The 23,510-nt window shown below is 42.2% G+C and overlaps 2 protein-coding genes across 2 annotated transcripts in view; both read left to right on the top strand.

Moving 5' to 3' along the window:
• Positions 1-23,510, top strand: part of hoxb3a (homeobox B3a) — a 56,730-nt gene that overhangs the window by 3,864 nt on the left and 29,356 nt on the right. The window contains 1 exon segment of the mRNA XM_060043207.1: positions 16,757-17,084. The gene's annotated coding sequence lies outside the window, so the exon portion shown is untranslated.
• hoxb4a (homeobox B4a) lies at positions 3,983-14,783 on the top strand. The gene is made up of 2 exons (XM_060043255.1): positions 3,983-11,314; positions 12,705-14,783. Exons 1-2 carry the CDS (start codon positions 10,840-10,842, stop codon positions 13,019-13,021), a joined length of 792 nt encoding a protein of 263 aa, XP_059899238.1. The 5' UTR covers positions 3,983-10,839; the 3' UTR covers positions 13,022-14,783.

Below are 23,510 nucleotides of genomic sequence, written 5' to 3'. Positions count from 1 at the left end.
TAACACGCACATAGACACACACGCGCACACACACACACACACGCACACACACACACACACACACACACACACACACACACACACACACACACACACACACACACACACACACACTTCACACATTGAAACACAAACACACGAATGCACTCAACTGCGTGTGTCCACGTGCGCCCTTGCTCTGAGGTCCTCAAGGAAGTTCCCGACAATAAACAGGAAGACAAAAAACTCCGCTGTCCGTAGAATCAGATGAGGGGTGTGTGTATCGTTGGTTGGCCCTTTGTCATAACTCTCCCGTGTATTGAGTTGGTTGTAAATACGTAGCTAGATGTTGAAAACGTGCACAGGTGGGCAACGATAGGCTGCATACTCATTTGAAATAGTTGAAGCGTCCCGGAGGCATTGAACGGCAAGCATGTGATGTTGATGTGTGGGGTGAGTAACCAGGTGACCGCTATTTTGTCAATACATGGTGTGTGTAGTCTTCAGTGTTTCAGTGCGCGCTTTATGAGTGTTTTGTTGTTTTTGCTCAATTTGTCGGTGAAAGAAAGGAGCTAAAGGTAAAACTACCCGAGTTCAGCTCTGGATTGTTCATACACCTATCTGGAAACCTGCCAGGCGTCCAAGAAACTTTTTATGCTTCTTATTATTAATAATAATATTAATAATAGTAACAATAGTAATTCTTATTAATTTCTCGATTAGGCTACATCAATCGTAGGAATTTCATTGAAGGAAACAGTGGTTCAGTAGGCCTATATAAAGGGAGTATAAACTTTTAACTGTCTTGTCCAAAGCCAATTTGAACTCTGAATTCTAACCTTAAATAAGGCTGTTGCTTTTTATTTGCTGGGTTGATTCTACCCCCGTCTGCATTGGTTTGTGTTTAAATTGCAATTTCAGCAGCATAATGTGCTTTGCATGGTGATAGGGGTGAAACAGGCGGCCATGCCTCGTGAATAATGCATGAGAAGAGAAGTCACCGCTAGGTCAGCAGACAGGCACAGCGATGCACAACATGGGGCGATCTGCGCACGCGCTAATGGAGCTGCGTCGTAAAAAACGAACTCAGCCGAAGGTTAAACCTGCCACAGAATAGAGGCTGCACGGTAAAATGGAGAGAGGGAGACAGCAGGGCCAAGGGAAGGGAGGGGGAGGAAGAGCATTTGTTTACCTCTTTAACAGAGGGATAAACAAATTTAGTCGTGCTTTATTTACCCATTATTTCCATCCCATGTAATCCATATCCGATTGGAGGAGGGCAGTTTGCATTGTATGAGCCGAAAAACATCCTCGCCCAGCGTGCTTAGCAAACATTTGAAACTTTTTGTTTGTAAATGTACACGATTATGTTATTCATAGTGTCGTTTATGTCGATTTAAGTCAACCAACATATGAAGCGTTACTTAGGTATACAACAAGCATCTATCGGTTCCGCATTAATGACTTTTCTTGATAGGCAGTGGCGGAGATGGCAGAATAGTCATGTTTGTTTTAACTGTGGGTTAGGATGAAGGGAGTAAACCTCGGGCATGTGGTAAATATTGGAAATCAAACAGTTCATCACGGGTGGATAATATTTGTTTTGCTCGTTACGCCTTGTGTACTACAGGCACACGCCTACAATTCATTCGAATCAGAAACCATGGACAATTGAGTGGCAAATTAGAATGGGCTGACTACTGGTCCAATCCATTAAAAAAATCAAATGGAAATCAAACAGATTCAGTAACATCTGTGTAAACACTTATCCAATACGTGTGGTTACACCCGGGTTCTAAACTGGATCTTCATAAAACAATTTGCTCTTTTGGTTATCATTTTTGCTTTGGCATGCAGCTCTCTTGCGTCACCACCAGAGCCCGCTTCAGACCACCACGAACGCAGAGACCAAGCTCAATAGTCCCACGCGCCTCGTTGATGTGTTCCCCTCAGCACGCGCCTCAAACATTTCCTCCCCGCACCCATCCCAAATCAACGTCCCTTTCACATTGCTTAAACGGCACCAAAATTGGAAGTGATTTGAAATTGTATTTCTCTCATGTTGAATACGACTCCCCCCGCATGATGTTGCTAGTCTGCGGAAACCACGCTCTATTCGGGTCGCGCCAGATTGGTGTAGGCCTGCGTATGAGACGCTGCTGCACTACAGTCGCTGAAAGCCCTGCCTGATGGAACATACTGCTTTTATACTGTGCTAGTATGTTTCTGCGCTCTTGCCTCGGGCCAACTAGAAGGCCCTGTGTGCTGTAGCAAGGAGGGAGGATGGATGTCCATGATGCGACTATAACAGCAAGGACTGGGTCACAGAGTCGAGGGGTCAAAAGTTTACTGGAGTAGCCTACGTGAATTGCGCCCTCGGCTGCCGCGCTGTCGTCTCTTCAGCCTTGAGCAATTGCTGGACGTCAATGGCTAAAACAAAAGGGGGAGGAGCAAGAAGCCAAGAGTGCAGGGGAGGCTGAGAGGGAATGAGTGAGTGAGGGGGTTCGAAATTGTCTCATTCACAGAGATGAGAGAAGCGATAGCGGAAGCGAGGGAGGTGAAGCGACCCACTACCAATAGAAACATGTCGAGGCGTTCATGTAGGCCTATTCCCCTGCGGTATTAAAAGGAAAAGTTTGTAAACGTTAGTTAATTATTTTTATTTTTTATATGAAGACAATCTATTCTCGAAATTACTTACATCATTGGTAAAGCAAACTCGCAAATCAATTCGCAAAAAAATCGTCCCTTTTCTATAAAACGTTCGTGTGGCATAGGATTTCCCCTTGTTAATTTGGTTTGTGTAGAACCGAAAATCGGTTACTATGGAAACGTGACGTCACACTTTAGGACTCAATTGCCTAAAGTCTAGGTAAATAGATGGTTTTACGCATGGACGCCAGTCCATATTTTTTGCTTGCACTTCCTCTCAACCCTTTTATCAACATTGCACGGTCAATAAAACATTTATCTCGCTTAGCCTACCATCTAAGAACAACAGGCAGGCTAGGCTTCACTTCTTATCTGATTTCTCAGTCGGGAGATTAATGAGCATTCATCCACGTGACGCCGTCCTTCTGATTTTCTTTCGATGCTTATTTTTTTTATGCATTAATCTCGAAATAGCCTACAGTAGTTGATATTGTTAAATGTTTGACAAGAAATCGGAACAAAATCGTAGTTCGTGCTCGGTCTGGCACAATGGAACTCACGACAAGCGCAGCCGGCTGTAAGGGGTTTAAATTCAGTGTTGAGATGGATTGTTGGAGTAGACATAGTAAAAAATGCAAGACACAGTATATTTTATTGCTGTTGATAAACAAACATCAATGTTACCCATAAGCTGCAAGAAAATAACTACATAGGCCTATCAATTTAAATTTATGATGCAACAAGTAAGAAGACCTGAAGGACCAGAATCCCATTGTATTGATCACATAACATGGAACAAATTCACCTCCATCAATGAAATACCCTGATTTTGATTGGCGAGTTTCGGAATGTCTTCGCGAGCGTCTTTTAAACCAACAAGTAGGTTAATGGTGTCTTCAAAAGCTCAATTGGCTAACACGACACTTTGCATATATGCTTTTAAGGCTGGCCAAAAAATAATAAATTACACCCGAGGAGATTATTTTTTTATTATAAGAAAGCCCTCTCATTTTCTCGTCTACTGGTCATTTTTCTTAGGTAATGATTCAACATAAATTCAGTATAAAGGAGTGGGTGAGCTCAATGCGTGTTTCTATGGAAGCGGATGATTTGCGTGGGGGGCCGAGATAGATTCTGTGGTTAGAGAGAGAGAGATTGAGAGAGAGAGAGAGAGAGAGAGAGAGAGAGAGAGAGAGAGAGAGAGAGAGAGAGAGAGAGAGAGAGAGAGAGAGAGAGAGAGAGAGAGAGAGAGAGAGAGAGAGAGAGAGAGAGAGAGAGAGAGAGAGAGAGAGAGAGAGAGAGAGAGAGAGAGAGAGAGAGAGAGAGAGAGAGAGAGAGAGAGAGACAGGATGTGGAAGGGAGAGAGATAGATTGGGAGGGGGGCTGGGGTGAATGGGAGGTCAGCGCGTCTAACAAATATTAAAATGTACCAGGGACTCGTGACACGCCTCGCTGTTAAACAAAGAGTGTGCCAAACTGGCAGATTAATTCGAAAACTTGAGTCCACACAACACTAAAAGCCTTAAAGAGCCCACAGCCACTGGCTTGCTCGCTCTTTCACATTCCAAACGTTTAGAGAGAAGTGACGGTCACTGTTCACCTTCTTAATTCCTGAAGATTTATTAGTAGTTTGAGCGTAAATTGCGAGGCTGCTCAGAGGGACAGTGCTTATTTAGCGGCGCAAAGTTATGGCGGCAGCAATGGTTTCGTATCCTCTTTAACTCGTGGATTAGTGATCGCATGCTGTTTTTGAATCGTATGGTTCATTTAATCGATTTCTGATACCTCGTCGTGTGTAGAGTTGGCGCAGACCTCCAAGAACCACGTGTCGTTTCGGGATTACGTTTTGTACCTCCATTTTACGTTGTTATTCAATACCGATGGACCGTTTTCCCCCATAAAAGTACAAGGTAATGTCAAAGCTTTGTAAAGCATACACGAATGGGTCACAAACCTGTGGCGTCTCGGTTAATAACAGTAACAGGGATCGGGTAGACGGAGGAAAGACAGAAAGGGTTCACTGTTCGATGAATCACGGTTCTTTTTTTTCTCATATGGCGATTGACAAAAGCAAGGACGATTCCAGAATAAATGTCTGTTAGTCTCTGCTTCAGACTTCTCGGACGAACAGCAAAAATGTTTATTTTGGATGTCGAAAGAGGAGATCGGTGTATATCAAAAGAGTAAATAAGAAGTGAGTAAAATCGATGTGGAGTAACCCAGTTTGCGTACTGCTATGTGTCATACCGTGTGTGTGTGTGTGTGTGTGTGTGTGTGTGTGTGTGTGTGTGTGTGTGTGTGTGTGTGTGTGTGTGTGTGTGTGTGTGTGTGTGTGTGTGTGTGTGTGTGTGTGTGTGTGTGTGTGTGCAGCTTATGGCAGGTGTCGTGACTAGCAAGGAAGGAGAGATCACGTGCTTGGGAAGTGTTGCTACTGAAAGTGCAGGGCGCATTGCTCCCTCCCTCCTCCCCTCACCCCCCAACGAAGTAGGTTAATTAGTGTATCTGGTAGCTTGTGATTTGCTACATTTAAATGTAAGTCTGCATGTATTGCCCTTTATTAGAAGTAGGCCGAGGCCTAATTGACTAATGACTTGTTATGACGTTATACGCAGGCCTTTGTGACGTAGCCTATGTAACTGCACGTTCAATCTATAGGGTTGTTATAAAAAGCTATTCGTTTTACCCTTGTGGATGCTACGATTGATGTCCCCTGAAAATATTTAGCTGTGCACAATAACATTTTGGTTGTACTATCGAACAAGCACCACACGCACCTCGGGTAAAGCTGTTGAGGGTGAAGGCAAGGTCGCGTCCATTGCAGGGTTAAAGGTCACTGAAAACGATGCTGGACTTTCTCCCCTTTTGGTATAAATTAATATATCGTCGTAGTCTGATCTTTTGCCAATACCTATCCATATGTACACTAACACTATTCAACTTGGTCCGTATAGCCAATTTTGATCACATTCATTTGTCTTGGCTCTCAATTCGCAAATAGGCCTACTCAAATTGGATTTTAATACAAAGTGATGCATTATTAACAACTGCGTTTATATCCACACCTACAAAACTAAAACGTGAATCATTGATTCGTTTTGGCCTGCACAAATAGGCTACATTTAGCCTCCCAATGTTTTCCAGTTTTCCGATGTTTTATGGTGTTGTGAAGGTTATTGGATTTCAAGTAGAGAATGGGATTTCGATTTTTGTTATCCAATAGACCTGTAAAAAAGGTAAAACGGTGGCCAAGGCCTATTTGTGGCGATCTCTGTTCAAATGTTTGTGTTCGCTGTGCTGCTCATTTAGCGAAACGCCGTTTCAACAGAGAGAAAAAATCCACGTTTTATGCATATGATTGGATGTTTGGCAAACACCAACCATAATTGTAGGGGTTCTCCAGTCACACATACTAGGGTGTATCTATTAGCTACACCCAAGTAAGTCTAGTAGGCCTAAATGTAACATCTGCTCTTTTTGAATGGTCTCTCTTTTCAATCAAAACGTATAGGCTGTCCTTCGTGCTTGCTTACTTGTTTGGAAGATTGTAGGCTAATGAATCCCTCTCCGAGAAATGATACACGTACACAAAGAGGCCATATTGACACAATAACCCTGATTGAAAGGCATTGATTTGAATAAAACACCTTGAGATTAATACACGTTGGCTAGATTGATTGAAAGAGCTTTTTTTTTTTCTATACGGCGTTACTTTGCATGACAATTAACTCTGAGAAATGAACTTTCATATATTTTTTCAGACTCAACAAAGAAGATTTAAAACAATCTCCTTACGCCTGTGGCCCACAATGTCTCGAATCGAAAATGCCAGGTGCAACCCTGAGCCTATGTTTTGTAAGTCATATAGGCTGAAAAGGTATTTCTCGATAGTAATTTTAAATACGGCTCTTCATATACATATTAGCAGATATTATATATATATATATATATATTATTAACGATTAGGCCTATTAGGTGCCATATATTTTAATCTTCATAGAACCAAGCATTATAATGGAGAATAATTCGTTTATTTATGGAGAACAAGGGAGGCACCTAAAAGCGTAGGTAATCTATTCATTTTTTGCTTCTAATTTTCTCTACTAAACGCAAATTGCTCGCCATAAAAAAATGAAAAACGTGGGCAATTCCATCAGGACCCTTTGGCGACTTTTTTCGACGCACTATCTTAGTATGTTATAGTTACTCCTCTCACATGACATCAGATGTTTCATTTGAATGTATTAACAAAGTGAATGACAATGTCTTTCAAAATCTGTTCATATTTTAGACGCATTCTTGGGGTTGTGAGCCTCTAAGGCCTATTGTTGTTGTCCATAACTGCAGATCAGCAAATGGGAGGTAACTGTTGGTTTGGCGCGTTGTTTGTGAAAGGGGACAGAAATAGCTCAGTGTTCCCTTGACTCTTTTAAAACCTTACCGTTTTATTTGTTGGCACATTGACCTACACAGGCCAGCTTTGGAACAATGGTCTCCCAGCGCGAGGAACATTCGTTGAATGGCCATGTTGACAAACTTGACGGAAGGAAGGGGAAGTAATGGAGTGCAAATGGTTGGAGGGGCCGCACACAGAAAGCACCTTGATCGATACCTGAGATCACCTGCAGGCACACCGGTAGTTCAAGTTGACATGCAAGCACATGCTGGGATTGGTGAACAACGACAGGTTTGTAGGAGAACAACACAATAATAGAATAGAATAGCATAGAAAAGGAGAGCATAGAACAGAATAGAATGGAGTAGAATAGCTATTACCACGATATTGTAATCTTCAGCCTGTTCAAATTCGTAGAAGGAGTTATCAGCTCGGGGTCAAATAATAGGCCTGTAGGCACTATTATGTGTGTGGTTAAGATTGAATGTTTAGGCCTGCTCAAATCAAAAACTTTAAATGCACATGTCTCACTGTTAAAAAACGTTTTCGAAATAACTCAAATCAAGGGGTAAATTAGTAGAAGTAGTATTGGACCAACTTAATTTGGTTTTGAGATTTCTGCCGTTAATCACGCTGTTTATTAATTGATATTTCTGATTATTTCTCTATTTATGTTGGTCAATTAAAAAAGTGTTAAAATGCAGCCATTGTATTAGAACAATATAGTAAAGTAGGCCTACCTACTTTATCCGTAGGCCTACAGGCCTGAACAAATCAAGCAATTAATTCGTATATCGAATAGTGTAGTAGGCCTATTTTAAAACAAAATGTAATCTAAATAATAATAATTTACATTTTTGTATTCGTTACGTATCTTTGTATTTCATACATCTGAAGAAATATAGTCGATATGTGACTATGCTAGTTGATAGTGGGCACATTCATAAAATGGAAATGTTGCGGTTGAACAAGGGTAAGGCAACTTGCTAATTACCAACAATTCAATTAACGGCGTTGTCCTGAATGCATCTCATTGTCTTTGTTTTTAGGATGAACAATCGATTTTTTTGAATAACCACAACCATAATAATAAAATACTTATTATGAATATTATTACAAAAAATATAACAATGATAACAATAATGATTGGCTTTAAGAAAAATGCTTAAGTAGGCCTAAGGGTAATATAAGACATATTAATATGAGTAGTTAGCTATTGGCTAATGGTTTTATTAGTTATTAGTGCTTTTGTTATCAACTATTCATTAAAACCACCGAGACTCTTGCTTCAAGCTTGTCCAGACCACCAGCTCCAGAGATCCGCTGTCTTCTATATCTACCCTGTAGATCCGGATTTGTGTGAAAACTGCTACACCAATCACAAATTCGCTTCTAGGGGAGTATATAGTTGATTTGAACACTACGGCAGCAGTGGAACGCCACATGACCGGAAATGTTGACGTCTTACGGATGTTGCTGTCTGATACAGTTGTTTGTATCAGACATTTTTATTTTCTCGTGTATTTTTTATTTTGTCATTATTGTTTGTCTGTTACGTTTGGAGCTTGCGCATTCTGATAGGCAATCCTACGCCAGAAGTGTTTTATTGGAGTTTTTGATTTCATGGTGGTCCCTCAACCACACCAGATTTGTTTTGATGTCCATAGATGTTTCTATTCGTATAGTAAAAGTTATGTTCGAAAGGTACAGGTGGTTCACAGAATCACTTATAAGATTCCAATTATTTTTTCTTCGATCGACAGCTTAGTTTGGCCTTTATGACGAATAATGAATCATTGCCTTCAAAACGAAGTGTGGTTGCTCTAATATTAACGAGACTGCAGGTTTGGCGTTTGGAGAGGCCATGATATGGAGAGGGAGAGGGTTTTGATGGAGAGTTCAATGGTCGCTCAATGTTCTGCCAACAGTGAATCTAAATATCTCCATCATCACTGTGGTCATTATTATAGAGTAGCTTTCCTTTTTATTAATATTCAAATCTGATATCCTGCTTCAAATCTATTCCAATTAAAGTATAGACAATATAAAGGGATAAAGGTCATCTATTTCATTTAAAGACTTATTCATGAAATTATTTACTTATACGGAATTAATAGGTATTTCAATAAAATGCTACATTTGAATAACTTTAGGTACAATTAAATTATATTAAAATGTGGATATGCCTAATAATAATAATAATAATAATTATGTAATAATATTATTATTAGTAGTAGTAGTAGTAGTAGTAGTAGTAGCAGAAGTAGTATTACTATTATTATTATCAAAATAATAATAATTAAATAATTTCGTGCTAAGCATTACTCAATAGCAGAGTATATAGGCTATAATATAGGCCTCATACATAAACCGAAAAAAATGGGTTTATTAAGAATTTAGTGATTTTGTTAAATTGATCGTTTCTGCTTTTGGATTTTTGACATTCATTTTCATCTTTAATCTGCTGTGTACCAAATATTCACTTTTAAAACATTTGCAGGCTTTTGGATTGCTTTTCTTAACGAGTGTTAAACATATCTCGTGAGGTAAAGGCAATCAATTCCTGGTTGTTGAGTGCACGTGATTGGAATATGCAACTTGTTTGGGGGTTAAAGATATGGCTGAGGTATGCTGACAATAAAACACAGGTAATGCTAATTTTAGAAAAAGGCGTTTGTTTGTTTGTGTGTGTGTGTGTGTGTGTGTGTGTGTGTGTGTGTGTGTGTGTGTGTGTGTGTGTGTGTGTGTGTGTGTGTGTGTGTGTGTGTGTGTGTGTGTGTGTGTGTGTGTGTGTGTGTGTGTGAGGGTATTCTGTCATGCTAAAGTAACTGGAATGGGAGTCTGGCATAAGGTGGCGGAGCAGGATTACTATGCAAAGAGAGTGAATTGTTTGTTGGCCGAACGTGGTCCTTTAAAAGGGAACGGCACTGGACTCTTGTTCTTAATGCAACGGTCTTTCCGTGATTTAGGAAGCCGTGTAACCTGAATTAGTTGATGAATTTTCTATCGATCTCAACACGCTAGATTTATCTCTGACACCGATACCGCTGCTGCGCGAGCAGAGAGTGGGTGGTGGGTGCACAAGACAGACAGGGCATTCTCTCATTCCAGTTATTGGCGATTTGGAAAAAGCTTGGCAAGCACGAGTCAGAGAGAGAGAGGTAGAGGTAGAGAGAGAAAGGGTGAGAGACTAAATAGACCGATTAGGGGGCGATACGGGGAGAGAGATAGGTCTACATATGAGAGGGAGCCAAGTTGCCATCACCTTGTGCACTTTCTTGCATTTTTTCTTTTGCTTTTTTAAGTTTCAGTCAAAAGAGGGCGGTCAGAGAGTGGCACTGCTTGATTTACTGTACAGGGAGTGCAAGCAGTTTAAGGAGACGGGGCGGGGGTGTAGCGTGCCACCACAACCAATGCACAGCCAACGCGCGCGTCTTGCAGAGGGTGTCAACTCGATTTGTTCCTCTTTGATATGATATGATTTGATCGAATGCATAAACCATGATGAGTGTGTGCAGATCAAATAAGATCGAAAGTAAACAGGAGTTTGCGGTTTTTTACGACTTCAACAAACAGAGCCATATGACGACGCGCGTGCAGGACTTGTTTTGTGCCTAATCCTATTTCCTTATCCGGGGTTCGTCACGCCGACACACCATTGGTCGGGCATCGTCACATGGCTCCTTAACTTTGTTCACTTGACAGAAAGTAGGAGGGTTCAACCGAAAGGCAATAACCGAAGAGTAAAGGCATAAGATATAAATTTTGGTTATATTTTTTCCGAGCGTGTGCCATTTCACAAAAGACTGGTATTAATGGCCATGAGCTCCTATTTGATCAATTCCAACTATGTGGATCCGAAGTTTCCACCGTGCGAGGAGTACTCACAGAGCGACTATCTGCCCAGCCACTCTCCGGACTATTACAGCTCTCAAAGGCAGGAGGCTACCGCGTTTCAGCACGATCCCCTCTACAACCACCACCACCAGCAACACCCACAGCGGCCGGGCTGCGGCTCCGAGCCTGCGCCCTTTACACCATGCCAGGGATCTGGGCAGCCCGCCTCGGTGGTCATGTCCCCGCGGGGTCACGTCTTGCCCCCGGCCGTACTTCAGGCACCAACACCCGTCTCGGAACAGAACCGCCACTGCGACTCGGTGACTCCAAGCCCCCCACCGCCACCGTCCTGCGGACAAACACCGCACAGACAAAGCTCTGGCTCTTCCCCCGCCAGCACCCGCAAGGATCCGGTGGTCTACCCGTGGATGAAAAAGGTCCACGTCAACATCGGTAAGTGTCCGCTGCTTGACTTTTCACTAAACCCGCTCTCTTCTGATATATATACTGCTCTGTTTCTTTGTGCTGCACTGTGTAGTCAAGCCCGAGGCGGACAGCTCGATGTCCACAGTCAAATCCACGGCCCCCCTCTCTGGGAGAAGACGGCAGAAGTAGCGCTCGGGTCGAGATTTACGATTGCCTGTTTGCAGGGCCAACATAATTACATCCCCCATAAATTTTTATTGCACCTCTCCGACGAGGTACTTTTTGAAGTCCGACCGCAAGATCTTCTGCTCTAATTCCCTGCTTTATGACAAGTCAGGAAGAGCCCATAAGTTAAGTTTTATGATTTGGTAATTTGATTTTAAGTGGCCTGGTTGTATAAACAGTGTACTTTACTCTGTCGAGTTTTCTCTGTTATAGGCCTACCAGGGGAGGGAGTTTTATGGCAGCTAAAATATTCATGTTTATGGAGCCGGCCGTAAAACACTAATGTAAAACCAAAGAGTTGGGAGTCTATTAGTCTTATTTTAGTGTTATTTTTCCGAACTGGACGGCCGTTTTTGCTCTTTCGTGGTATTGTAGCACATGTTTAGACAGCACTACATAGCCTACATTTTGCAAAGTCACTGTCATGGTCCATTTCTATTCAAAAAGTTGCAATCTCTTATTTGTTGTTTATCAGTTGAGGACCCAATGAATACATTTGGGATTTCGTCTAACACGATTCGTGTCATCTGCTTGTAGTTGTTAGATTTGTTGAATCATTAACCCATCGACCATTCAGATGTCTGTGTCGTTATACCCCCACCCCCGCCTTCTATTCTTAACCACATTACCCAAAACCGACAATGGCTATCTATAGTTGCATCTGGATCACATGGCTTAACATTGAACTGTCGGCCATATCTAGTAGGCCTATAGTAGGCTGCTGCCGTTAGAATATGAGCATAATTTTTACGTTATTATTATGGCGCTCGATGGACGTGCGTGCGCCGCTGCATGGCTGTCCAATGTGTCTACAGTGTGTCTCTGCTGCGTGTCCGTTGTTATTCAACAAATAACAACATTTGGATTCTCCTTTGACGGGCATAGAAGATACTTATTAACGCCCCGAGGCCTTGGTGTTACAACCGAACAGGCAACCGAGCTGTTATTTCAAACGTTTTAGAGCAAAGCATGACCAATAGCTGCCGATAGGGACATCGTTGGATGAAATGAACAGCGATCTAGCCACTATTGGCATTTTGATGTAGGCCTACTTATGCCCGTTATAATATGGGGCGGTGTATTTGCGACACAAAATGTATACTGAATTCTTATGAAGAAATTAAATTAGATTACTTAAAGAAACAAATTACCCTAACTTCACAAATGACATATCATTTTTTTATTTCCTCAGTGAATCCAAATTACACCGGAGGAGAGCCCAAGCGCTCGAGGACGGCGTACACGCGTCAGCAGGTTCTGGAGCTCGAGAAGGAGTTCCACTACAACCGGTACCTGACGCGCAGGCGCAGGGTGGAGATCGCGCACACCCTCTGTCTCTCGGAACGGCAGATTAAAATCTGGTTTCAGAACCGGAGAATGAAGTGGAAAAAGGACCACAAGTTGCCTAACACAAAGATCCGGTCAGGGAGTAGCTCATCAAACAGCCACAGCAATACAAACTCGCTGGCGTTAGCGAGCTCCCAGAACCGATCGAGTGGACCACTATAGCTGAAATGATCGCAGTTGTCCTCACTTACATTTCTTCAGTTCAACCTGAGTGGAACTATCCTCATTGCATATTATACAACTCATGACGCACTTTTGGAAGAACAATAGGCCAACTGGAGGGCCTCCTTGGATGCGTTTTTGGTATTATAGGCTTATTGACCTTTAGGCTATGAAGGATCAGAAGCAACGCAAATTCAAAAATTCAAACACACTATTTGTGTGCGTTACGTTTTATTCGACCATCTCTCTCTCTCTCTCTCTCTCTCTCTCTCTCTCTCTCTCTCTCTCTCTCTCTCTCTCTCCCTCTCTCTCCTCTCTCTCTCATGCCAATCGCTCGCTGTTGCATGATCCACTCAGTATTGTCCCATAATGTCAGTCTGCTTATTCCTCTGTATCCCTTCACTTTCTTGACTGCAAAAGTGACTAACCAGGACACAATGCAGCAAGCAGACGATAGTCTTTTTTTTTTTTTTTTTGGTGAAGATGGATCCTCGTTTTCATCTTTAATCATGCCAAACTCGGGCCCCATTTGTCATGTTTACTCTGTGGGTACAAAGCAAAGGGTTGAACCGCGGCTCTACCTATTACCTCCCTCCCACCCTCCTCATCCCATCCATTCCTCTGTTTAATAAATGAAACCTCTAGTATCTCGTCAAGAAACGTTTTCATACGCTGCTTTTAACGCTCCCTCTCAAAGCACCCCTCCGTCCGGCACCAAAATATAACAAAACGAATTCACTTCCTATACTTCCTTTATTCAAAAATGAATTGCCCTTTATACTTTTTATACATAAAATAATATTTTCATTATATTTCCTTTAAAAAGTGAAGCAATGCAACGTGTATCCATTCCTGTATCGATGGGAAGGATACATTCTATGAGACAACACGCTTACGTACAGTCCTTTCATTGCTCAAATGTGATCGTTATAATTTACAGTGTTATTTATGTGCGAGAGCCTGGTTAAATGTAAAGGTAGACGGGTGGTTAAAGAGATTGTAAAATAGTTTGTCAGACAAACTGTTGGACAGCAGACAGACAGGGTAAACAACGCTAAATATATTATGAAACATAGGCTACAGGGTTGCAAATGATTACGCTGGCTGAAGATAAATCAATTATATCCGAACCAAAATATTGGTACGAATAACCTTAAAGCATTATAAAAGCAGCACTATAAAATGTACTACATATTACCTCAGCTGTACTTATATTTTGCCTTTTTTTTATGAAGTGACGAATATTGAGCTTTGTTTTCTATTTAGTGGTGAGTTATAGACGTGTTTTCATTATTGTAAAGTAATTTAATAATAAACAATTGTTCTGGTCAGGGACAGTCTGAGAGTCAAAGAAATGCGTATGTTGCATGATTGAATGATGTTGATTTATCTCTATCTCTTTTCTTATTTTCCCCCTTCAACATCTGATTAAACCATCATTTGCGCGGCACATAATGCGCAAATTGTCTTTATTTTCTTCCTTTTCTACTTTTATTTTGTACTATTCTTCTTTCAATCTGTTGCATCGAAGGCCTTCATTTTTATATTTTAATAGTTCTTTATTTACATTCCAAAGATCAGTTATATTGCTGATGATTATGGCAGTGTTCTTGAAAATGTATTCTCTTTTCACGCATCCTCTTATTTTTCAACTTATATTTGTTCGTTACCACCTTTTCTGATTATCCTCCCCATGTCCTATTATTTGTAAATAGTTCATAAAAAAATTAATAAATGGCTCCAAACCGGAATCTATAGCCTACTCTTCTGTCTTTGCCGCTTCCTTGCACTCTCTGCCAGCAGTTACATTTTAATCATTTTGTCAGGCTGGTGAATGTAGGCCTATATGTATTTGCATTCCAAAGTTATATTGGTGATGATTAATAATTTAAGTAAAATGTATATATATATATATATATATATATATATATATATATATATATATATATATATGTGTGTGTGTGTGTGTGTGTGTGTGTGTGTGTGTGTGTGTGTGTGTGTGTGTGTGTGTGTGTGTGTGTGTGTGTACATACACATAATTTAAGCTATTTTTTCTGGCGGTTGTGAGAAAAAGTGTATTTAAAACAAACATAGGCCTACTTAGGCACAAACAGAGGCACGGAATAATTTCGTTTAATTTTGAGGCTTTTTAACATAACGAACTGTCTCGAGAAATCAGCGGCCTGCAGATCTGCCACCAAGGCAGCGATGATTAATCTCCCCCGACCAAGAGTGATCTTGGTACATTACGTCTTGTAATCTCGTTTTAAATCACATACCGTCCCTCCGTTTCACTCCCTTTCTCCCGTTAATTTAATGGCTGCTCTCTGGCATTGCAGTGGGCCTGGCTAGATTTGCTCGCTTGGGCTAAGCATCTGATATTAAATACAATTCCTCCTATCCTGAAAACAAAAGTAAATTCGTTTTTTTCTGCTGGTGCTCTCTTAATTCTTTAATGAGTGTAATTCTTGCACAACATCTTTTTTTTCTTCTGTTTGAGCTTTCTGGCTGGTGCTGCGTGTGATTTTTTTTTATATATTACAAAAAGGGAGCGGGCCGGCGCCATAGCTCAAACCCTGACAACCAAATAGATAATCAACAAGACGAATGGCTTCTTTTGTAAGGCGCGGCTCTCGTATTAATTTTAATTTTCTTTTTTTAGAGCAGGTATCGAAAAATATAGAGCAAGACGGGGGAGGGAGAAAATAGCATTTCTCCCAATGAACTTAAAACCAAAAGTCTGCCCCTTCAAATTGCTCCGCTCGCATTCCGTGGCTCGGAGAAGATTCTCTATTACTCGGTGGTTGATATCTCTTCGGGTCTCTTGCCACGGAGCCACCCGCTGCCCATTTATCTGCTTTCTCTGTGTCGTGTTTAAGAAAAAGGCGGTCCTGCCATCCCTGAAATGCGTCGTGCTTCAAACACAAAGTCTAAACAAAGATGTATTAGGCCTACTGAGAAAGACTGTCCCACGTGTCTGATGCATACGTTTAGAATACATAGGGCCTAGATGTGTGCTTGCAAAAACAATAATAATTACAGAACCACACACACGACCGCTAGATGTCTTGGCTTTAACCAAATTGCGTTATTTTTATTCTCAGTATATCCCATATCTCCTTTGAACCCAACCTCGTTTCATAGCACAGTACAAGAGGAATGGCCGGTATTTTGATTACCCATAGTCCATTTTAATGCTGGCCCTGGGGCATAGCTACACTTGCACACGAGCAACGTGTAGATATTGTTGTCTGAATGTTGTGAATCACACCACAGACTAACCATATTTGCGCGTCTCTCCAACTCCCCCCATCGCCATAACGCACATAGGGCCTACACATGTGTGCCTTCACAATAAACCAATTGCCGCGGGGTAGGCCAAGCCGCCGGAGCTCTATATCCAGGCTATGGCAAAAATAAATGAATTTGCGTGAGGTGACACCGCACATAATAAAATCCACAGAGGAATTCTCATTCTTTTAGTCGCCTTTATCATCCCAGGCCTTCTGTGCATCAGTGCGGGGCTATTGAATGGTGGGGAAAGGAATAGATTTTGTGAGAGGAGGACCCCCCCTCTCCCCCCATCCCGCCCTCGCCCAAAAGTTCACCGCCATTATTTCCTCGACAGGACAGAGGGAAGGCACCTCAAGAAAAATGTGAGAATTATGCAAGAAAAATCATTAATCACTTGTTCAACTTAAAACAATTCGTCTTTTTTCTATTGTCATTCGGCAGCCACACACAAGCGACAAGACCCCTTCTGCCATGCGTTGGAAAGGGAGGGAGCGGGAGAGAGAAGAAAAGAATAAGAAGATGTCTTGGAAGACAGTTGACTCCCCCTCCCCACACCCCCCCCCCCCCACACACACACCTGCCCCAACCTCTCACAACCAATCTCCACTTTTAAGTAGCCAAGAAGTATACGACTAAAAGAAAAAAAAGTGTTTCTTGATCCTTGGGAGGAGAATAAATGTGCCAGAAGAAAACGCAAGGCAGTCACTGGAAAATCACCACGTCCGCAGGGAAGATGGCCATGAAGTTAGCTGCGGCACGAAGTTACAAGGTAAGAAACCAACTATTTCTGGTTTGTTTATGTGATGCTTCGCTGTGTTAACATCTCCACCACACCCCTCGTGGTCCTTTTCTGCTTCTCACTTTCCCTGATACATCGGTGGCATTTTTATGGTTTTATGGCCCCCATGTGCATTTGTCGGGGTCAAGCGAGGGCTGGTAGGGCCTTGTTGCTTTGATTTAAGCCTTGGTACTTTTGGAGCCGTGTGTTGGTGTGAAGGAATGCGGAGGGTCCATCCACAGACGACCTTGTTTTCTTGTTACAGTTTGTTCAACTGTTCCTCTGGCCTTATGCGCTTGGCCGCCATCACCTCAAATAGCGCAAAGGCTACGTCATGATTGGCCGCGTTTAACCCGCACACAGCCCGTCCACATGTCCTAGTGTGTTTGTTCTTTGTGGTGGTTTTATTGGTGCTGTTCAGTGATTATGTTGTTACCAACATAATCACTTGTTGATTCCCAACGCTTGGGAATCGTCCAAGCCGGACGTTCGTGCCATTATACAACTGCATGACCTAGTTTAGTAGCTCATTGTTTACACACATGTAATTGTCTGTCTAGCTGGGTGCAGCATGCGCCGATGCGGCGTAGGCCCATAGGTTTTACAGGTTTTATTAAAATACTGTTGCGTGTCTTTTTCCGGCCAGGTGCGAACGAGCAAGATACTGGGATATGAATAATTCGGCGATCAATTGTTTAAGGTGAATGTGTGTGTGTGTGTGTGGGGGGGGGGGGATTTGTCTGAAAAAGACAAATTAAAAATGCGCGGAGCCATGGTTAATGGATACTCTCTCGGTTGCGCTCGAAAACAATTTAGCTCTGAAACAAACGATCCGCGAGGCTATCCAAATGAACAACGAACGATCGTGGGCTTGCATGTAGTGCATGCCCCCCCCCCCATGCATTTGCTCAGATGAGCACCAGCAGCACATACGCAGTCACTCGTGTGACGCGCGGTCAACCATCACACACGAATGGTAAATATAAGCGACTGATAGCCCTATTGGAGGAATAAAAGAAAAAAATAAGCGATTGACGGAAAATCGATGTTCGAGCCGAGTGGGTAGAAGGGCCAACTATGGCCGCAGAGGGTTCAACCAGAGGACAGATTATTCTGACCGATGAGGTCCACTGACTGTGAAGCCAAAGGCTGACCCCCTCCCTCCCTCCAAACCCCCCCGGTTCCCTCCGCCGCTTGACCCCGCGCTAGACTGATGGACTCTGTGCACCAGGTTACATTCCCAGCCGCGGAGACCCCCGAAGCCCCTCCACCCGAGGCCAGTTAGTCATAACATGCCTAGTTCAGGGCACTGTAACCTCGGGGCATGGCGGGGATGTCTCCGCTTCTTCTCAAGTCACGCAAACAGACTGACAGACAAACAGAAAAGGAAAACACAGCGTGCTGGAAGGGGTCGACGAAAGGGCAGTGCCTGTGTGAGATAGTTTCAGGGGTTGGCGTGGTAGGCCCATACTGAAATTGTTGAGTTCGCACATTTTTAAACACACCGATATAATGATATAGTGATTAATTGAACGTGCATAAGGAGGGCAATTATTAACTTGCTATTAAGACTTTCTTTCTGCCTCAATATGGAACGCTAGCCTGACCTAAAACTAAGAAGAAAAAGCTTAAATTGATTCAGTATCCATTGTTAAAACAATATCGAAATATATGTGAAAACTACGTTATAAACTTGTTTCAATAGTTTAAATTAAAGCAATAATGTCTGAAGTAGCCTAATAGTTAGCTAGTAAATGATGTCATATCACACTTTGCACAAAATAAATTGACTTATTTTGTGCACCCCCCCCCCCCCCCCCCCCCCCATGCATTTGCTCAGATGAGCACCAGCAGCACAAACGCAGTCGCTCGTGTGACGCGCGGTCAACAATCACACAAAAAACATTATTTTTTAAAGTAAACGGAGTCTGCCCTTTGTGACTCTTCAGAAAAAACAACATTGCCAAATATTCAACTTGACACATGATGGAAACAATTAAGGTTCATTTACATTATGGACTTGAAAAATTAGACATTGGCTTCCTGAGGGCAGCTAGTAGTTAGCCGGTCACTGCAGGGTACTTTGTTACCTTCTGTATTAGCAAACGGGATTGGCATATCAGATACAAACCTGCACTTGTGGGTCAAATCCCTGATGTGCCCAGAGTTTTCTTTCTGTAGGTCTTCCTATTATACAAACACACATCTTGAGGCATTCATTGTAAGTGTAGAGTCTTTCCATCTCTCAAAATACCTACAAAATAATAATTAAAGCAGAAGTAGTTGCCACAATCCAGTGTAAAAGGAGAGTAATTAAATGAAGATCTATGGGATTTTTCCACAATTCAGACTATATGTATGTACGTGTTTATTCTTCAGGTATATTATCTTGCTAAGGCAAATATTTGGAAAAGTAAAAGTTGCAAAAGGGTTTGATCCTCAGCTGAAAGGTGTATGTGTTCAAACCCCAATCTGCAGTTGATCTGTGCATCATTTAGCCTGATCCCTTACCCTTACCTGTTGCTTAATGTATCAAAAAAACACAACCGTCATCTTGAATTAAAGCGTCTACTTAAGGACTCAACTGTAATGTTTCCTCTATGGAGGTCCTGGGTTTGGTCTGATAACGGGTGCCTTTCTGCGTGGAGGATGCACGGTCCATGTGGGTCAAGTCCGGCCTCCTTCCGCCTTTAAGGTCCCAATGCTTGTTGGGAATAGGCTGGGATCCTGCACTGCAAAGAGCGCTTGATGCTCAGCGAGCCAGCCCTGTGTAAACAGAGATTAAATAAACATAATTTGCAGTCATTACGGAGATATTCGGCACATCGTCATCTCATCAGGGGTCTCTTCGTTTGTTTTGAGCACCTAGATCGGGCATAAACAGACCTTATTATGGGATGCTGAAGAAACGCCCTGGGAGGACGTGGTCATTTTAGTACACGTAAGGCAACGTGGTGGACAGTTCTTGGATGAACGCTCAGGAGGCATGGGTGATGCTCTCTTCATGGTCGCTTCCACAGGTTACGAGGCTTTTGCCAGACACACTAATTGTTGTAAGGTTCGCCCGATTGTTCAACCTTTGCCCACAGCAAATATCTTGCACACAAGATGAACCCGTCACTCAACGATGGGACCCGGCCTCCTCATTGTGGGCGGTGTCATTTCTTATTGTAGAATATAAATATGTATACCTTCACTCTTCCCTCTTCAAGCCAAACGTCTCAAATGATTTGCGTCATTTCAATCCCTCTTTTTTGCATATGGCTGAATGAGATTATCCTTTGCATGATATTGCTGTGAAAAAAACAATGGGATATACAAACCCATTGGAATAAAATATAGGATTTTTCTGAAAATAACCTTTTATATATGAGATATGTGGATAGTCTGGTCTTATGATTACTATTTTACATAATCAACCAATCACTCAACAACAAATCCCACCGTTCTACTGTAAAATAGCATAAAACCCATTCAACTATTCAAGTTACTAACGGTTCCAAGCCTCTAAGACTCTGGGTTTGCATCCTTTGTTTGCCAAACTATGTATCTAGATTATAAATGTCCATTTGTATTGCATTAAGTACTGAATACTAATATTATACTATATTACGCCTATACTTACATCACCTTTTTTGATACAAATGTTGTATGTGATGATTCATCCAATGGAGAACCGTAAAATCCGGAGAAAACTTTTATGCTAGTGGAAAATGTAATGAATTGCGTGGTAAATTGTGGAGATTTGACAGAAATTCATATAACATATACAGTAAATAACATGCGTACTCACACAAACATGCACATAATTTCTCGCTCTTAAACAAACACAGACACACAGACAGACAGACAGACAGACAAACACACACACACACACACACACACACACACACACACACACACACACACACACACACACACACACACACACACACACACACACACACACACACACACACACTCACACAACCACGCACATATATTCATCTCTATTGCTGTTGTCTATTATTATCCACCCCCCTCCCCCCATCTGTCTCTCCTATCCTTCCCCATCTCCATTTTTTCCTCACACACACTGTACAGCCAGTCTTTGCCAAAGCACCGCAATACAAATGCTTCCACCGTTCTCCTGGCGTTGTAGAGCCATTCTTCCCCGATTTGTTGGCCAGCTCCTGGCCTTGGCCCGGGGAGTCTCGCGGTGGTTCGCCTGCTCGGGATCAGGGCCACTAATTGCCAGACAAATAGCCCTCGCGGCTTGCGCGCTCGTTTGCAGCCATAGCCGAAGAGTTATTATTGTGGAGAGCACGCGGAGCCGGGAGGTCATGGAGGCGCACGGGCTGTAGGAGGAGGTAGTCAAAAGAGATATATTGCTACTGGTTCAGCTCCGCACCAGCTGTGTGTGTGTGCGTGCGTGTATGCCAGAACATGTTTTAATGACCACCCCCCCTTCCCCCCTTCCTCCTGCACTTCACTGACACACTCACACACACACACACACACACACACACACACACACACACACACACACACACACACACACACACACACACACACACACATACACACACACACACACACACACACACACACACACACACACACACACACACACACACAAGCACACATAAGCACACACATACATAAGCACACACATACACCACTTCCTTTCGTTGTATGTGTGTAGTGTCCCAGTCCAACATGCATGAGAACGTTCGTGTACACTTAAGTGGCCAGTTGGGAAGTCATTTAAAGGAGACATATATTCAGTACAAAATAAAACGAGAGCCAACTAGTACTCTTCGCCAAAAAAGTGCACACACACACAGAGACTAACACACACACACACCAAAAATAGTGTGCGCTCACACACACACACAGACACAGACTCACACGCTCGCATGCGCATGCACACACTTACATGCATGCACACAGACACACACATCATGCACACACACAGACACACGCACTAACCGAAGATAGTGTGCATGCAGACACACACATAAGCACACATGCAAACTCATTCTCCTTCTCATATTGACTTTTAATCTACCTCTCTCTCTGTCCATCCCTCTCTCTCTCTCTCTCTCTCTCTCTCTCTCTCTCTCTCTCTCTCTCTCTCTCTCTCTCTCTCTCTCTCTCTCTCATTATTTCTCTCTCTCTCTCCATCAACACACACTCGCACTCTCACTCTATCTCTTTCCCTCTCTCTCTCTCCCCCCCTCTTCTTAAGCCATGCTGTTCACACATGATGTCAAGTTTGTTTTGAGGAGTAGCATTGGGCAAGATGTGCGGTTCAAAAAGATTTGAACAACACAGTTGTTCAAAGTGCTTCACTTAGCAAGCAAGTAAACACACCAAAATTCAATGCTCAGCCTTTTCAACAGTGTATTGTATGATTCCCTTTGGGAATAGCTGATTGATAACTGATCGCGCATTCATCCTCAAGCAAATGGCTTGTTAGATGCTAAATTATCTTTACTTCTGCGTACTTGATTTTTTTTAATCTGGTCCTGAATGAGGTTTTTGCATAGTTTCACTAGATTTGCTTCCTTTGCCTTATTTCACATCCCTTTTCTTCCATACATGTGCAGCCATTTTAAATAAGAATGGTTAGCTACATTAAGCAGCTATTTTGGACTGTGCAATTGATGTATCTTCGGCAATAATGATCTTCTAGTTACCAGGCTTTAAACTTGCACCCTTATTCTCTTATAAGCCTCTGTGTAAGATGAGTAATGGCAACCGAGATCTACAGTAGTTTATTGATGCCATGTTATAACCAGCTCGGTTTGTCATGCTTATAGCTTCTGTGTACTACCTTTCATTTATCAATATTCAATACCAATGAAGTGTTAATTTCCCACAGAATGGATAACATTACAAAGGGGTTCGCAGGCAACAAAATGGCGTTGCATGTGCTAATGTTATAGAAAGTATTAATGTTTTACATTGAGTGACCAACGTAGCTTACCTATTCACATTAAAAAAAAAAAAAATGAAGATATTGCCTACTGAATGTTAAGATGGTTTGTTGGTTATATTCTATTTTGTAGTCTAAGATGGGACATAAATATGAGGTTTGTTGACTGAGGTCAGCTTTGGGGTGTGGCCGTTGGACATGTTTCATGTTTTTTCAAAAGTGTATACATAGTTTTGTTCCGAGCTGTGTTACATCTATACATATATCCAGTCATACATGTGAGCAAAATATGTATTGCACTGATATTTGTATATTATTATTTATATTATACCATCTCTAGTCTATAGGCGGCTGCTACTGATTTAAACATGCATAAATGCATACCAATCTGGGCCAAGGTAATGCAATTGAATGAGAGTTGATGAACTGACATGTTTACAGTGCAGGAAAGCAAGGATCCTTTACTGGCCTTTTCTTTCACATGTCGTTGATTGCTT

Source organism: Gadus macrocephalus, chromosome 2 (genome assembly GCF_031168955.1).
Source record: "Gadus macrocephalus chromosome 2, ASM3116895v1".
Taxonomy (NCBI): Eukaryota; Metazoa; Chordata; class Actinopteri; order Gadiformes; family Gadidae; genus Gadus; species Gadus macrocephalus.
The sequence above is the reverse complement of the archived record's forward strand: the minus strand, read 5'-3'. Positions and strand labels throughout refer to the sequence as shown.